The 18917-nt window shown below is 38.5% G+C and overlaps 1 protein-coding gene across 1 annotated transcript; it reads right to left on the minus strand.

The window, feature by feature from the left end:
• Window positions 1-54: 54 nt before the first annotated feature.
• On the minus strand, window positions 55-15220 carry LOC145766310 (cleavage stimulation factor subunit 1-like). Its single transcript, XM_082577990.1, has 8 exons — window positions 14872-15220; window positions 14266-14361; window positions 8944-9078; window positions 7693-7845; window positions 4203-4329; window positions 1865-2040; window positions 612-812; window positions 55-291 (listed from the first exon to the last, which is right to left on the minus strand). The coding sequence occupies exons 1-8, from the start codon at window positions 15052-15054 to the stop codon at window positions 55-57; spliced, it is 1308 nt and encodes a 435-aa protein (XP_082434116.1). The 5' UTR covers window positions 15055-15220.
• Window positions 15221-18917: the final 3697 nt, after the last annotated feature.

Here is an 18917-nt window from a genome sequence, read left to right on the forward strand (position 1 = left end):
CCTAGTGGCAGTGTACAATAGGGTACGTTATTATACTTATAAAAAACGTTTCAATCACTCATTCCCAGAACCTTTAGTCCAAAACCTTGCTCTGTGGTCCTCGCTGCAAGTAATAAAAGCTGGGGAGGTGGGGGAATGGGCTATTCGGCGGGCAGAACCTTGATGGCCCAATGATAAAAGACGCTGACGCTCTCCAGTTCGGGCGCACCAGCAGCAGAGCGACACCGTCTGCTCGTCGGGGAACAAAACATAATCCTCGGTGTGGTTGAAGACAGCTTGAGCGCGATGCGACTGCAAAGCACAAAACAGACGTGAGAAACTAAAGACTGTGATTTTTGTTTGACCAGCAGCAACATACAGTAGAATTCTAGTGGCATCTGCAGCAAAGTCCCGTATTAAACTACAGGTAGAATTCGGTTATGGTGTCTTCGGCTAAAAAGTGATACTTTTTCAAAGGTCTCTTCAGGTGTCAATAGAGGTAAGTTCTACTGTATCAAGGTTTTTTAAATTTAATTTTAAAGAACGACGATCGTAACTACTTCAACTCGAAAGCAAATTGGCAGAAATAGTACAATATCAAGCGTCATACCAGAGAAGATTTTTAATCATACCTGTTTTCCACTGAGTTCTGCTCCTGTGTATGTCAGCAGCGGCTGACCAGAACCAGCCATATCCCACAACCTGGCAACACTGTCTTTTCCGCTGGTGAGTAAATATTTCCCGTTTCGTGAAAAGACAGCCGAGCATACTTCGTCACCGTCATGTGAATTGACGTACGTTGCCACGCATCTGCTGCTCACGCCATCCCATATCTAAAAGGACAGTAGAATCGATCGATTGAAATGTGATAAAGAATTGAGACAACCATACACTCTTACATCCCCACACCAGCTCAGTGGCCGAGGGGATTCGCCTTCAGCTCTTGTGCTGGTAGGCCTAAGATCGATTCCAGGTCGGGTCATACCGAAGACTTTAAAAAACGGTACGGTATAGATTGTATTCTTTCTCGCACGAGGTAGCGAGAATAAGTCGGATAATAATGTGATGACATCGCAAATCTGATATAAAATTAAAAGTGACACCCTGTCTGTCGCTAAAAGATCTCGCAGTTTTAGAGCGACAATAAATAAAAAAATATATATAACACTCTTACACCCGTAAGTTCTTACGAAATGCTAATACTGTAATTTCGCAAGGTACTTTCATACGTTTAGCTCGTGGCCTTTAAGCCAGTTTTTAAGAGTATTTCCGTGTTAGTGCAACAGCAATGTCTTGCAACCACTGGATATTGCAATTTACGGACAGTTTAAAATTAAAAAATCAACACTTCAACAGCCTGCCTTCTGTTTGCAATTTAGACAAATTGGTGTATTTTGGTGGTCATATCGAAAGAGTGGAAGCCGTTCCGACATGACATCGCATGAGCTACTAGGGCCGAGGGTCTATCCTTTCACCACCCCAGATTCACGATGTTCCCGGACCACACTAGAAGGCAACTAGAGAGCAGCCAGTCTTTGGCTTCATCATTCATGACGCGCAGACCTTCCACTCCGTTAGGCGGCTTGAAGATGGTACAATCGTTGAGATGTGGTCTGCGGTCACATTCACTGGAAGAGGCCATTTCCCATTGGTTGAGAGGAAACGCCGGACAAATACAGTTAATGCTTAGCTAATAAGCCCGAAGGCTTGTAGCCAGGGCTGTAAAGTCAGAGAGATTTTGGGGTGTCCTGAGTCGGCCAGTTATAAACCGAGACGTCGAAATCGTATATTTTTCGCTCGACTCCACAGCCCTGAGCTGTTGGTTACGTATAAGACCGTTGGATACGAATCAAGACACTGGGATGAAATGCACAACTCTGCCAACCTTTATAGCACCATCTTTACTCCCAGATGCGTAGATATTTCCAGTGGGGCTAAAAGCGATGCAGTTGATCGAGCTTTTGTGCTGGTCTGCTCCTAGGTTGCCGACGAAGCATTGGAAGGTTTCGACGTCATAGAGCCGAATTACAGGATGGTTGGTTCCAACTAAAAGGTAATCACCTGCAACGAAAAAGATGCTGAAAATACATTTTTTGTCCTATCCAGGCTTCACGCCGGTTGTTTAGACTGAGTGTGGGGCTTCTTGCTCATAGTTTCTTTTAACGAGATAGTTGAAGATTTAGATCAAGTGGATGGGAGGGCAAGAAAGCCAATCTTCGTGTCCACTTTCATCCTTTAAACGTCCCGCCAAAGACACAGTCACATGCAATTAAGCGGTGTCAAACCGGCGTACTTCCAGCATCTTGCCAGGGCTCTCACCAGTCACATCTCAGCTACACTGCCGAGTATGTGACATAAATAACTACGTAAAAACGTTTATAACAATGTATAGAAACAATGCCAAAGACATAACTTGGACTGAATTGAAGCTATAATTTCGTTTTAGCTCACAATGAATTCTTAGCAGATTTTCAACACGGGGACACCTCTAATGAAAAAAAAAATTTTTGAAGAAAATTATATTTTGGACTAAAAAGATAGAGAATTTCATCAGGATTCTGAATATATGGAAGTTTCTCCACAATTCCAATTCATTCCCTGTTAAATTTTAGAATTAGTGGAGCTACCACGCGACCCAAAAGTCTAAAATATGCCAGAACGATGATATGATATGCTGAAAATATGCTAATAGTAGCAACAGAAAAGCCCTTTCTGGTTTTATATATTTGTGGTATTTGTAGCTGTTGTTTTGGTCATGCTTCAGCAGTTACAAATTTCCTGTATCCTAACATTTCAAAGCCAGTAGTAACAGTAACAATAGCCTAGCTGAAAATGCACGATTTGCCTTGTATTTGCAAACCATAACTTTAAACGCGTTTTACTCAAAATGACATTTTGTTGCAGTTTATTTCTTGTCTGAATTGGCTAAAACTTGGAATGCATGCTGGTACAATGGTATTGCATCAACCTATGAGAGCTTTTTTCTTTAATTTTATTTCTTGACCATTTTATTGAAAAAAATGTGTGTAAATATTTTCGCACACAAGTAACTTTCAAAAAAAATTTTTTTTTTTTTAAGAAAGTGACATTTTAGAGAAAAAAGCTCTCATAGGTATTTGCATATACAGTAAGGTATATGTAAGGTAAGGTAGATCTAGCATGTAAGGTAGATCTAGCATTTCATAACATTTCTTGTTGCTATATGGTGCTGGTAGTGAGAAACAGTATTTTGTATTAGCATGTTAAAAATAATTATTGAAATATTGTCTGTGTTTGAAGGAAGCTCATTGCATCAAATTAAACTTTTATTTCATGAGACTTGCATATTCAAATGTGTCTTTTCATGCCCTTTTCAGAAATATATGGTATGTGGGCGTTCCCACAATACTTAGCTTATCTGAGGCAAGCTTCTCAGCCACCAGCGAATATTGGGATTTCATTAGAGGTGTCCCCTTAAGGGCTGTTTAAGATATACGCATAAATAAATCGTTGTTCATATTCTTCAAGCATAAACATCAAAATTAAAAAAAAAAACTAATACAGGGATTTCTAGAAGTACGAGATGTTCAACTACCTACCAAGAATAGGGTGTGTTGAACTTGCCGCTAGACGTTGTTCAGAATTGTTGGCGAACGTGTTATTTTACAGTAGTGGTAAAGTCTTGCTCATTAAAAACTACTGTATTCTAAAGTGATTTTTATCAACTCCTCAATACTCATTATGTTTGCAAAAATTAACCTAAACACCTAACTGATAACGGAAAACAAATGATAGAATATATCCCTTTATATCCCAAATATAGAATATATAGAAAACATGATATTGTAAATATCTTAAGTGTACTTTAAGTTTTCTTAATTTTTTTTTAGTTTTAAATGCTCAGTCACGCACTTTGTAAACTCGTAAATTCTTTTTCGATAAAGTTTTGCGAATAAAATTATCATTACAGCTGAGTTGTAACCAACTCAGCTGTAATGATAATTTTAGACTAATTTTGTACAACCTCAAATTTTTGGCTAGTTTCGAACAAACGAAATTCGAGCTACCACTATTTTGAAATGGCGTTTCTGCTTGGAATTTAAAAACCATCTGGACATATTGCAACACTTTTTTCGACACCCCTCTCTTCTTGCTGGGTAACGTAGCTTTGTTGGAAATCCCGTTCTATTGAATTAAAGTAAAAAAAATAATTTAACAGCCATTTGGCAACACATTTTAAGCACCTGTAGGATGAATGGCAACCGACCTCACACTTTCTACTTCCTTGATAGACTTTGAAGCTCGTTTAGCTGAACTTTTTGTGAAGTCAAATATTTTGACCGTGTAGTCCCTTGCTCCAGATATTACAATCTTAAAAATATGATAAATAAAATAATCACAAGCTACAATTTCGTTTAAGCTTGTGTGCTGATCAAGTGAAAAAGCTAAACACGATTTCAACTCAAAATTGACGAACATAAACTTAATTTTTTTTGCTTGTATATCCCTGGAAGCACCATTTATGAAGTCAATCGATATTTCAACAGCAAGGATTGTGCTTCCAGATCTAGTTTTTGAAGTTGGAAATTAAAACAATTCAAAGTGGAAAGGTCAAGTTATTTATTAGCTGTGACATGATATCCAGTGAGGGTTGAAGCACTTTTGTTCACTATGCTCAAAGTCCAACAAACAATAAAATATTAGACCAAATACAAACTGAAGAAATGACTCTAGTCTATACAGTCGAGTGCATTGGCGTAATTTTTTTAAAAAATTTGACGAAATTAGGGGTGCTCTAAGTTATCTTATGAAAATTGTCAATATAAGCTAATCAATTGAAAACCTGACCGATGGAAAATGTTAAAACAAATGACTCAATCTAATAGTAAATTCAACCATGTTTAACCTACGTCATGAAACGCCGAATCAACATAAAAGATAATTTTGTCGTATGTGTAATGGAATAGACTGCAGCGGTATGTCAAACGATCAGATAGAAATGAAAACAAGTATTACATGCGAGGCGAAAGTGATCTTACATTGAATATTGAAATATATTCGACTTTAATTTGTTCACGTCTGCCTTATAATGCGGCTTGCTATTAATTAATCACATCCAAATTTGTTTCTGCGGGTCGTTGTCTTGGAAACAAACTCCGTGACAAGTTCTTCCATGTTTAATTTCTCCGCCAATTCGTGATGACTACCTATAATTGCCAAATACCTATAAGATGCCAAATTGTTCAGTCGTTGTTGCGTTTAAGTGCTGCGAAGGTAGGTCTTCAAGCGTCGTAATAACGAAAAGGAACGTTCGGCTTCACAGGAAGAAGTCGGCATAACAATGTAAGTTATGATACCAAAGCTGCATATATATTTGGTATTATTATCGACCATTGACGACTGTGCAATGAATTTCTGACGTAGCGTATTCACTGTCACAATATCACCGTCACGTTTGCAACAAGCAAACCATTGTTTGCGTTCACGCAGCAAATCCTTGCGTTCCCAGTCACCATCATAAAATTTGCTTACTTTCGTAACATCGACTTCTTTCATTGTGGCATTCTCTAGCACAGTGGTTCCCAACCTTTTTGTTGTCACGGACCCCTTTAGACAAATTATTAATTCTGCGGACCCCTACCTAAATTTTGCCTGAAACTCAATTAACATACTATTGACTAATGCAAAGAAATTTATTTTCACGCGAGTCAGTTCAATCACAGTACTATTGACTATTGTAATATGCTACTCAATTACTGTAGGCGACGGTGTCATATTGCATTGCCGCTGTGACTCCTGCGGCAAATATCAGGTTAAACAGTTGCTCAAATAAGAAAATGAATGGATTGTTCAAGAAATGTCAGCAGTAGGCTATTTGAATATTAAGGTGACCCAAAGTGCCATGCCGAAACTTTCAACGTAAGCAAATTTAATGAGGGCTGTTGTTGCCTTTCCTGAACTGGGGTTGAGTTTTTGACAATGCAACACGCATGTCATCTTGAACGTCCACTGTCCAGGCGATTTCGATGTTGTTTTTATTGTAACAAGAGCTGAGAATCCTACCTCGCAAATGTTAAGTGGTTTTGAATGGTAACAAAACAATGATCGCTTGCTTTGCCAAGAATGGGTAGGTTTGCAGTTGTGAGCACCAAAATTCTTTCACAGTTTTTGAATGAAACTCAATGCGTATTAACTCTTTTGATCTCAAATCAATTAGGTCATCTTTACTGAGATCGTCATCGCTAATGTTGTTCAAGTCAAAAAGAAAAGGATTTCGAATCCATGTTTCAACTTCGTTCGGCAGGTGTTCTAAATTAAAATAACGTTGAAATGAGATTTGCAGGGTTTCAAGTGTGCGCAAAATTTTTCTCTCATAGAGATCAAAAGAGTGCATTCTCTTTGAGTTTCATCCATCAAGATAAGATCTTCTAACATTGGAAAGTTAGCGTAGGCTAATTACCTGCTTCCAATCTGCGTTTCCAAACCGGCAACTTGGCTAAAAACGCTTTTTCAGTTGCATCAATTATTGTCACACCTGGTCCTTGAATGCCACGATTAACATTGTTAATATGACCGAAAATATCGGCTAAGTAGGTCATGCCGTATAGAAAACTTTTACTCTCGAACAATTTTGAGAGGGGATTTCCTTTTGCTTTTAAAAGAGTTAATGCCTCATTTTTTAGCTGCAGTCGTTTTAAAACTTCTCTAGATAACCAACGTACCTCAGAATGATACAAAAGTACTCCGTAATCTGACCCTACTTCTTGACAGAGCGCTTTAAAAGTACGGTGGTTTACAACTCTGCTTTTGATGAAATTAACGATTTTCACGCAATTCGTCAGAATTTCTTTGAGACTTGCTAGTAAAGTTTTTGATGCTTTGCTAAGGCGTACCTGTGCAAGAAGCAATGGGTAACAACCACGCGAGGAGCTTCGTTTTTTACTAAACAACAAATCCGAATTTGTTCCTGAGCATAGCTGGTGCTCCATCCGTGCATAGCCTATAGAACAAAGTTTTTTTTTCCCCAAAATTCATCAAGGTAATCACGGACCCCCAAATGCTTTCTCACGGACCCCTAAGGGGTCCGCAAACCCCAGGTTGGGAACCACTGCTCTAGCAGCTCTCGTAGCAAGTCTGCCATTCGGTATGATGAAGAAGGGAAACGGCTAACGATTGCATCTGACGCCGTTTGCCGAATGTTTTTGTAGACGTTTGAGTAGAAAATAGCAATTTTCTTCGAGCCAGACAAATTGTTTTCTCTCGAACGGCACTTCTTGACGCAGTGCGCGTGTTTGTGCTTAATTGTTACGCAATAGTACAATCATGTCTGCCTTTGATATGTGTGGCGCTACTACGTGCCACACGCAAATGTAAAACACTGAAAATATTGCGCTTTGGTGAAACGACTTTCAAGAAAAAAAAAAACGATATTTAGGAATGCAAATTTCCATTTGAATCGGTGTATTTTGTATGCAAACCAGGGCCCAGGGGTGCTCTCGCATTTATGTTGTTACCTCAGATTTTCATTTTGGGGTGCTCAAGCACCCTTCGCACCCCTGAAATGACGCCTATGGTCGAGTGTGCATCGATTGAGCAATGAGCATACATATTAATTACCCTTTCCAAGATGCTCTTTAGCAATCTTAAACTAATACAAAAGGCGAACACAACATGTGGATATATTGCAATATATTGTGCATTAAAGGTCATCAAGGCCAATATAGAAGTACGCACTTGCTGAGTTGGGTGAAAGGCAAGCGCGGTAATTTCATCAACATGGTCGTAAAGGGTTCGGATGACCGGATGATCGGCCATGCCAGGCGTTGGCTCCATGAGAGCATTTATGTCTCCAGGATGAATACTCTTCGCCATCATCCTTTCCACGTCCTAAACAAAAACGAAGAAACAGCTAAACCTGCATGTTCCCTGCAGTGTAGTAATAATGACATAACTTGTGAACGTCAAATAGCAGACCAAAGGTCGTTGGTTAGTTCCGTTGAAAAATCGTCATCTCATCAAAACACAAGTTGTACAGAAAGTAAGTATATCTTGCTAAAAAAGCGGAATGGCCCGTTTCGGTGAGTCCGATCCCTTAACGGGGGATTTTTTCAATTTTTTTTTAATTATTGGGTACCGTAGCCTAATTATCATTGCCGTTTTAGGGTTAGGGGTTCGGGGTTAGAGGTTAGGAACTCACCGAATCGGACTCACCGAATAGTAGCAGACCCAAAAAAAGTGTACGGCTTCTTGTATGATATAATTTATATTAACGCAATCCGGCCTCTAAGTTCCTTTATTTTTCGGCGACCAAGCATGGCCTACCAGAGCTTCTTCACGGCTGCCAATTTCTCGCACCAGGCATCCAAAATAAAAAATCCGTTAAAAATTTGTGTTTTCAAACATCCGTTAATTACTATCGTGTTTTGCGTTAACTCAGCTTGGTAAAAACAACACAAACAAAGCGCTGAAACATATTTGCAGTTGTAGCCTACTTAAATGCACAGCTTTCAAAGTAGGTTTGCAGCTAGTCTTCAAGCTTTTATAAATCAACGCTCAGACTTTTAGCAATATTTCTCGTCGGCATGGGAGACTCTGCCCGATTAATGAAAAAACGTTACGAATGCGAGTGAGGAAAACAGTTTGAAATACACGGAGTGCACAAATGTTGGCATGGAGAAGCCTGGGATCAAACATGGCCTACCGGCGCGGTAGTTTTATAGGCCATTTAACGACTTCTCGGCGGCCATGGTCGCCGGGAGCTTAGAGGGTTGCACAATACTGAGATACTAATAAACAAGCATGGGTTTTAAATATTTATATAGAGCATTTCAAGACCATAGCAGATATTTAAAAAAAATTACTTATAATAATACACAGCAGCCAGTAGGCTATATTTTAGTTTAATACAGTTGACTAAAGAAGACATTTATACAAAAGACTGACAAAGTAAGAAAACATAACATCTTTAGTAAGTTCATTTTATACCAATATTTTAATTGAGGTATCCACAGATCCGGTTGCTACGTATTGGCCATTATTAGAAAAGGTAGCGGCTCTGCATGGTGCTTTGTGTGCAGTGACATAACAAGTTTCATACAAATACGCTTCTGGAGAAATGATCTGAAAGTAAACAAAATAATATATGTATACAGATCTTGCTCAATGGTATAGTTAATGTGATTGCTACACTACACATGGCGACTTTACACACACACAGGCAGGGCTGCGATTTTTTCTTTCTTGTCGAACGACCAAAAATTCTGCGTTTGTTTGTCGAATAGTAATATGACGTCATAAGAGTCAGATTATAAGCGTTTGGCCGCGAATTACCGCACAATATCAGAGTCACTTAAGTTTTTAATCGCACGCTGGTTGAGTGATTGCAAAGGAGTATCAAGCGCTAAGTTATGTACCTACCGGACAAGCGGACATGTATATTGTTTGTTTTGCTCCATAAAGAGAACTGTTGTAAACGCGAAACTGAGGATCGCAAAATAAAAAATCCCTTAGGCTATACACCTAGCGTAGCCTACTGTGAGAATTTTTCCTTTGGCATCTCTTTAGTCTCGCTTAGTACGTAAGTGGTTAGGCAAACGGTAAATGGTAAACGTACCCGCACGCAAACACAGTTAGGAGCGAAATATGCAAGTTACCAAGAAACATAGCAAAGATATAGCGAAAAATGAACTGCAGATAAAAGAAAACGGAACAGATAAAAGAAAACGGAACAATACTACGATAATACGAAACAACGGCGTAATGTTACAGCGTTTAAGGTGTGCCAAGATGGCAAACAAGCCCCTTCGTACAACATTGCAACTTCAGACCGAAACCCAGATCTTTCGATTGTTGGTGGTACTTCAACATGAGAGGTTGTTTCAAATTCCTGATGAGCTTGAACGTCTAGTGAAGCCGTGCTATCGCCAGGGCCTGACCTTATATTTGCACGGAATGGCCCGTTTCGGTGAGTCCGATTCGGTGAGTCCGATCCCTTAACGGGGGATTTTTTCAATTTTTTTTTTAAATTATCGGGTACCGTAGCCTAATTATCATTGCCGTTTTAGGGTTAGGGGTTTGGGGTTAGGGTTAGGGGTTAGAGGTTAGAAACTCACCGAATCAGACTCACCGAATCGGACTCACCGAATCGGACTCACCGAATAGTAGCAGACCCATATTTGCAGATGGTAGCTTACCGACCGAACTGCTTGTGCAAACTCAGAAACGTCATCACTGTCTCGTCGAGAAAAGAATGTAGGCTATCGATGCGTTGTTCCTTATGCACTTGAACGGGCTTATCTATAAAATTTTATTGTTGAAAAGTGAAAACGTAGTAAGCGCATTTTGCTAAGCATGCTTTTGCTTACCACTATTAAATTAAACATGTTCAAAATTGAGAATGCATTGGGGGTCCACGTCTTTTAGGCGCTGACAGTCAGGCGCTGGTCTAATAGGCGCGCACACTGTGGCGTCTGGATATTTAGGTGCGGAGCACTAGGGCGGCCGTTCATATAGGTGCTATTCCTAGTAAAGTCTGTAAATTGTATCAGCTTGGCAGGTAGGTAGGGGCGTAGGGCAATCCTTTTCACACAAAATATTATATTGAACAGGAAAATATATTGTTTTGTTAATGCGTGTGCGTTGTTGGTCATGGCTTCAGTGAGTAAAGTTGCTTAAACCGGCAATGCTTTTTCACACAAAATGTTATATTAAACAGAAAAATATATGGGTGAAGCTGCTTGAACCGAAAATGCTTTTCACACAAAATGTTATATTGAACAGAAAAATATGTTATGGCTTCCGTGAGTGAAGCTGCTTAAACCGGCAATGATTTTCACATAAAATGTTATATTGAACAGAAAAATATGTTGTTTTTTTAATGCGCGTGTTCAGCATTTATTTGTTGTTAGTCCAGGTTTGCGCCGGCAAAAGCTTTATCAATAAATTGTTCAAGTTTCCGAACATGTATGAGTTCACTTTTAGTTAGGTCAAATAATAACTAAACATCAGTAAAAAATGTACCATAGGCTGTACTCAAGCGGGCGGTAGGCTTGAGTGAAGAGTAACTTAGTTTTCCGTCAAAACCCGGACTAGGTTTAATAACGAGCGAAGTCTCACCATTATGCTTGCAACTTGTAGCCAAGGTGTAGCCTATATGCCCTGTAGAAATGTATTCATGTGAACAGTAGTAGAGCGTCTTACGCGTTCTCGTCACATGGCCAATCCATCCCGAACAGAAGTAATTTATATTTAATCTAAATTACCAGACATTTTTCACACAAATCTGTTGTATTTACGCGGTAAAAACATGTCATGTGATCGACGTAGACGCACAATCTGGACATCAAATGAAAGCATACACCTTCAGCTATCCGAAGATGCAAAGCTTTGCAATAAAATTTAAAACATTGTATGTACAACTAGCAACTTTCCAAACGGTATTTTTTCTAATTTCTAAAAAAATTAAAAATTGGCAGAAAAGTGTAGGCTACTTCATTATAATCTTTACTACCCAAGCATGATAAAATAATTTGAAAATATATGTAGTTTAATCGAATGCCAAAACAATTCTGCACATGAGAAAAAATTTACTTCGTTTCTGCGCGCAATGCTTTAGGAGGTACAGCAGAATGATTATGGAGAAATTTGGAAAATTTTAAGCAAAAAGTTTACGTAATTTAGCCTGCAGTCTTTTTGATCGAGAAATTCCAAAGTAAGGGGTTGCCTAGCCAGTTTTGACTGCCAATTCCAATGAGTGAAAGAAAAAAAATCCACTGTGTCCCCATCTTTAAGAAGTCCTCATCCGATAACTGCACCGCCAAATTTTTTTTTTAATTAGTTAAAAAAGGACAGGCAAAGACTATGGATCTGCCATCATTTACATTATTTTTTTTGCTTGAAATAGGCTACCTTTTAACCTTGGACGTAGGGATACTTCCTTGGTCATCATGGCAAAAATCTCAAGACGTGTGTATACGTCCGTGGTCGCAAAAGAGTTAACTAAAAACTGAACTCAATAATGTTCGGAAGCTTGAATAATTTATTGATAAAGCTTTAACCAACGCAAACTTGGACTAACGACAAATAAAACAATAATAAATCAATAAAACAACAATATATTTTTCTGCTCAATATAACATTTTGTGTGAAAAGCATTGCCGGTTTTAGCAGCTTCACTCACTGAAGCCATGATATAATTTTCTGGCAAGCTACCAAGCTGATACAATCTACAGACTTTATTAGGAATAGCACCTAAATGACCGGGCGCCACAGTGCTCCGCACCTAAATATCCAGACTCCACAGTGTGCGCGCCTATTAGACCAGCGCCTAACTGTCAGCGCCTAAAAGACTTGCTCCCTGCATTGGGACGTTAGGCTACTAAACGCTATTAGCCGGAAGTTTACCTGAATGATAAGTTCCAAAGTGACGTGGCAATGCTTCTCTCGATAGCTCCTTCGAACAGATCCCCCACTTCACTCGCTGTTTGCTGAACCTTAACCGCTTCTCGGTAAGACCGACCGAAGCTTTTGCCATCCGTGTTGTCGGAGGATTCTTTCGTTTTTTAGTCATTATAGGATACTGACTGACTGAAGACTATCCTATCTGTAGTTGGGCAAAGCTATGCTGTTCTTTGAACTTGCCTATTACCTTGCCTTGTCCACTCCCAGTGACTACCTACTATTCTTCTAGAAGCGAACTCTTATATATATATAGCGACCTTTCTTATCTGTGTTTCTGATTCTGAACTTCTGGTCGGAAACTAGGCAAAACTAAAAAACTTGCGTAATAAGTAGGCTTTATTGTGTTCTTTTATTGTGTGCTTCTGCGATTATTTTCTCCTGTATCAATCACCTGCTTTAAGTTATATAACGGAAAGGAAATCTTAAATTTATTTTCGTCATCATGCACTGGCTACATAAATCCATCATTGTTAAATCTTTCAAAGGATGGCATCTCGCCTGGTGCGAGACAAATTTCCTGCAAATGTCCAGACTTCCCAGCCAGCAAACTTGTTTATACATGTCATGCATTGATTGTCATGCATTCATTACATGTCATGCATTGATTCAACGTCTGCAGACGTTGAATCAATGTAAAAACGACGGGTTTTGCTAGTTGGGTAGTGTGCTTTTGTGAATGTGCAAAAGTGCCCATTACGTAATCACAGAAACTCTTTTAGTGGAAGGAAGTCGAGTTGCAACCGTGTTTATCTGTCTACTATTCTTTATTCACATTGCAAAACATTTCTGCAATCTTGGAACAACAAGTGCATAAGTCAGACATAAATACAAACTTGCAAACACGTTGACAACTAAAAGTAGCCTACTTCGGTTATTTTATCTATAAAAAAAACCCGTGTGTCGAATAGCACGAAACGTGTGTTGCGAAATATGTTTGATGCCAGGCGTTGGAACTTCGATCAAAGCATTCTCCCGCAGTGTTCAAAATGGCGGAGCTGACGCCTTGGGAGTTTCTCGTGTGAAGCGTCGCTTTTAGACCTTGCTTTGAAGTACCTGGCGCAAGAAAGTTTACGTAAGTCAGCACTTTTATGATCGCATCACGTGATGCCCCTCCCCCCCCCGATTGTTCCTCGACCTGACGACGTTTAGTCCTCTCTCAGTTTTTTTCCTTTTTATTTTCCTTTTTTTTTTTCGTAAGGCACGGCGTTTGTCGAATAGTGATGGCGCGTGTCGAGTGACCTCATCACCGAAAAAGGCAAAAATCGCAGCCCTGCACACAGGCCATGTCAATACACAATGGAATAGCTCATTTGGTGGAGCTGAGTTATAAACCTGGTTTCGGAATGACCGTTCCAATGCAGATGTTATTAAAATTTTTGTATTGATGCGGCTTCTATTTATGTAAAGAAATTCCAAGAATTATTTAGGGTCATGCAAATGTACATTGCCTGTTATCTTGCAAGTAAATCTAGCAGCTTAATGATATACATTCTAGGTGTTTATAGAGCATTAAGTTATTCGGCCTATGTCGGATGTTCAGTGCTTCAGTGATAAGTTCACCAGATATGTTCAGTGGTCAGTGCTTCCACAACTTCTTTCAGCCTACAGTCCACTTTGATGAACAATGAAAATTGCACCTTGTGAATGATGTTATCAAAATCAATAAAACAAGATATATGTGTAAGCAATTAAACATACTTCACTTTTATATAATAACAACGTTTAACTTACATTAACTTCACTTTCAAATTCAAGATCAATTCCTGTTCCAGGTGCCACAGTGTCAACTGTCACAGAGTAAGCAATTAAACATACTTCACTTTTATATAATAACAACGTTTAACTTACATTAACTTCACTTTCAAATTCAAGATCAATTCCTGTTCCAGGTGCCACAGTGTCAACTGTCACAGACTGCATTTGTTCTTCTTTATCATGTTCTACCTAACAAAAACAACACATATTTACAGTTCCAAAGGCAAAATAGAACCACTTTAAACATAAGCTCTAAACGAAGTCTATGTTTCTAAATTTGAACATTTTAAAAATATATTATATACGGTATTAAAAAAAAGGCAAAATAGAACCACTTTTAAAATAAGCTCTAAACGAAGTCTATGTTTCTAAATTTGCCCATTTTAAAAATATATCATATATACAATACGCTTTTGGATATACTGAATCATAAATAAAACGTTAAAAATTTTAGAAATAAAACATTCTATGTCAACTTAAATTGGGCTTAATACATAAATGGAATTGAAATTTATGGATTTACTAAGGAGGTTCTACTGTATTGACAAAAATATTTACTTAAAAATTTTTTAAAGCACTGAAAACAGATATAACTGAAATTATGTCTAGCTGTAGAAAATTGCTTAAATATATAATATTTAATAAATTGTTGGGTATATACTGTATATATATAAAAATATAAAAAAAGGAAGTAGTAACCTGATCTTGCCCAGCAATATATGCTTTTAGCAAGTTATCTGATGGTACACAGGCTGTAATAGGCTTCACTTGAGAAGTGAGAGACTTTGCAATAGCCATATAACCATCGTTTAGAAGCTGCCCAATGATGCATCGGTATAATCGTTCTCTTGTTTTGACTTCATCCATTTTGAAAGCACTCATTTCATGAAATAATTCCACTAGTTTTATGCACAGCTACGTACAAGCTTATCATTCATCTATTATGATAATCTGTAAGTGGGCTACCAGTAGTCTCATTCATTTAGAATAGAATATCTTCCAGCTATAGTTTTCACCATTTTTTTATATTTCCTCCCATTTTCTAGCTATCTTTTTAGGCAGTGGCTGCATTTACGGCGCCGTAAATACAGCCGTTCCATGCCATTTTTTTAATCTTTACGTCGCTTTTACTGCGCATGCGCGCTGTTGCTGGACAAAAGGTGCGTATATAACTTCTAAATTCAATTGTTTTTTCCAAGTGAATCAGTGGCGCATGCGATCTTCATCTGGTTCATACTCGCAAGGATATGAGTTCGATTCCACTGAAAGGTAATTTTTTTTTAAACTCAGTTCTAACCCGAAGTGACTCAATCGTTAGGCTACGTATTTTGTTCTGACATGTTTTTAGTTCTGACCATCACAACGAAAAACAGTATAATAATGACAAACATAACAGAGGTATAGAAAAAGGTAGAATCGACAAAACGCGGACGTTACGGTATAGCGGGTATGATAGCAAAGCAGGACAATCAGTTTAAAATATGGCACGGTCATAACACCTAAATATTTTATATTCCATGCCTTTTTAGAAAAAGATAAAAGCGACGAAACGCGGTGGTTATAGCGTGCATGATACCAAAGCAGGACAATAAGTTTGAAATATGGCACGGTCGTAACCGTGGCGTCGTCGTAACACCTTAACAATTTTTTTAAAATTTAAAACAGAGAAAAAAGGCTAGTGAGTTTTTTTCTTTAACAATGAAAATGAGTAAAACAAAATTCTAAACTTATAAAATTTTTAGGTGTTACGACCGTGCCATATTTTAAACTGATTGTCCTGCTTTGCTATCATACACGCTATAACGTTTGCGTTTTGTCGCTTCTACCTTTTTCTATACCTCTGTTACGTTTGTCATAGGCTATACTGTTTTTTCGTTGTGATGGTCAGAACTGAAAACAAACTAAACTGATCGGCCACAAAAATACGTAGCCTAATGATTGAGTCACTTATAAGAAAAGATTATACACTTCGGGTTAGAATTGAGTTAAAAAAAAATTACCTTTCAGTGGAATCGAACTCATATCCTTGCGAGTATGAACCAGACGAAGATCGCATGCGCCACTGATTCACTTGGAAAAAACAATTGAATTTAGAAGTTATATACGCACCTTTTGTCCAGCAACAGTGCGCATGCGCAGTAAAAGCGACGTAAAGATTAAAAAAATGGCATGGAACGGCTGTATTTACGGCGCCGTAAATTAGTGTTGGGCGATATTGAAAAAAATAAAACGATACGATATTTGAAAAAATACTCGATATTTCGATATTTTTGTTCTAATTAAGAAAAGAGTTTTTCAGTCTTCGAAATTAGTGTCGGCAATTGCCGATGCAGATGCATGAATGGCGCATTAGCGTCGGCAATAAAAATGCCGAAGCCACACGAGCGCTTGTAAGGTTAGGGTTAGACATTCCTCCCAGTTGTTATGCCACAGCCATAGATTTGTTCCTTAGTCAACATCCTAATGGAGCTCTGCGAAAGAGGCGTGTGGATGGGTATCAAAGCACGAAAGCAGCAAAACGTGGACGCAGGTCCGTACCTAGCCGGAGGCCAGGAGGGACTCGCCTCCCCGTGGCAAAATCCCAACATTCTCGAGCAACAGCTAGATTTTGCCCATCTTTCCCGTTGCAGAGCTTTTCAAGTTTTTTCGCCCCCCCCTAAAAAAAAAGTTAGCCCCCCTTGCTCTGCAGTCTGGCTACGGCCCTGCGTGGACGCTTCATTCCGAACGGCGAAGACAGTGTAGATTTATAGCCAAGCAATGAACCTCTTGATGTGTCCGATTCCAGTGATGACACGACAACCTCATCCTCTGATACAGCATCTGATGATTCCAATTCTGACATCTAGTTCTTCATCAAACAGACTTTGTGTTGCTCGCAGTATCCCAATTGTGCCGAAATTATGTTAGTGCATACGTAAATCGAGGCAATCTTCTCGGAGGGAGCTATTAATTTGTTACCGGTACTTGGTTGAGCAATTAACGTTATTTTATGATAATTCAACGTCGCTAGATGTCAAATTAATGTAAAACAAACGTAAATTTCTTATTGGGCATTGTTGTTGCGCAATATAACCAGCCGAGAAAATTAAATCGATATGTGCTGACTCGAACGTTGAATCAACTCAAAATTAACTTACTTTCCTCCCCCCGTGAGTTATTCTACGTGAACTACGGTACCGTAACAGCTTGCGTATCGCGTTGTTCGCTTATCGCTAGTTTTGGCATTATTACATCACAACAAATCAAACATTGCGATCAGGATAGACTACTCTACCATATTTTTTGCTTCTCGTTTTACATGTTTTGGTACAATTTTTTTCGTAATAACTGTTCACAGCAATTGCCGAGACAATTTCAACTTTTGCCGTTTGGCCTCGACAATGTTTTTGTAGGGGTTTGCAGTTATGAGTTAGGGCTGTAATAGTTAAAATATCGAACGATATTGAAATAAATATCGATATTGAAAAGATATCGTATCGTATCGAAAATTCGATATATCGCCCAACACTACCGTAAATGCAGCCACTGCCATCTTGTTAATTCATCGTCTGCTGTAATGAAGAGTTGGACACCATTAGGGTCGATGTGTGTATTTGCGACCATCGAAGTAATTGCGTCCACTTTACAAATATTTTGCAATTGAAAATAATTTGACAGAAAAAACTTACAACTTATGTAAGTTTTATCTTTTTGTGCTAACCATGGGACTTGTTTTTTGGTTTTCAAATTACGTTTTTAGAAAAACTTTGTTTTTTATAAAATAAACTAAAAACAACACCACCAAATTATTACACGCATAAGAGTATGAAAATATTTTTCTAATTCTAATAAAAAAAGAGTAACTGTTTAAGTTAAAAAATACAATTTTCAGAGTTCCTTGCAAAAAAATGGTTGTAAATACGCACATGGACTACAGTATAAATGTCCAGTGTACCTCTGATGACATTTTCCCAGCTACGACCAAGACAACGTTTCTCAAGATGTCTCACTTTACAAATTAAATTCCTTTCTAATTTCCTCACACATAATATGCATGTTCTAAACAAACTTCCTCAAATGAGAAAGTTTCCTTGCAAGTGGAAAGTCTACTTCCAGCAATTTTACATAAAAAAGATGTGAACATCAACATTCAACAATTCAACAACCGTGCAGCTAGAACCAGAGTTGCCAAGCTTAAAAAAATTCCTTTCAAACTTAGAAAAACTGCCAAATCAACACAAAAATTGCCAAACAGTAGTTTTCACGTCTATAACAGTGAAAAACGCAGCACTTTGTCTTTTTTACCATATATTGTGAATATATCCTCAGAGGATATATGTAGTAAGCACTTCATTTCCAGCTGTGATGATGGCTACGATCTCTAGCAACAAAAAAAGCAAGAGAAGGCTACATTTTCATCAAGCCAATCCGCATAGTCTGCTCTTCAACAGAAAGAGTCAGACAAACAACGAATGCCTACTCCGGTTTGCAACGGCACCCACAAACAAAACAATGAATTTTTCTACGAGGTGGACTCTTCTACAAGGCACAAACTCAGACATTCTTTTTCGGAAGGTGGTAGAACAATGCAAATTCACGTCACGACACGATACCACAAACACAACACCACATTATTATCACAAACATTCCACATACGGTACCTATTGTGTCCTACATGTGTTAGATTTTCAACAGGTTTTTGATAGGCCTACCTTTCGTTGTACTGCATTACTCCCGTTGATTTGTGTATTCGCCACCTAGCGTCG

This window comes from Aplidium turbinatum, chromosome 3 (assembly GCF_918807975.1).
Source record: "Aplidium turbinatum chromosome 3, kaAplTurb1.1, whole genome shotgun sequence".
Classification (NCBI taxonomy): domain Eukaryota; kingdom Metazoa; phylum Chordata; class Ascidiacea; order Aplousobranchia; family Polyclinidae; genus Aplidium; species Aplidium turbinatum.

What these genes read in the sequence shown, in the direction of transcription:
- LOC145766310 (XM_082577990.1), bottom strand. Translation starts at nt 15,054, where the DNA reads ATGAGTGCTTTCAAAATGGATGAAGTCAAAACAAGAGAACGATTATAC. An exon ending in GGTTGCCATTCATCCTACAG is followed by an intron (nt 2,041 to 4,202) that starts GTGCTTAAAATG and finishes TTTTCGTTGCAG; the next exon opens with GTGATTACCTTTTAGTTGGA. An exon ending in GTAAAGATGGTGCTATAAAG is followed by an intron (nt 813 to 1,864) that starts GTTGGCAGAGTT and finishes CTGTCCTTTTAG; the next exon opens with ATATGGGATGGCGTGAGCAG.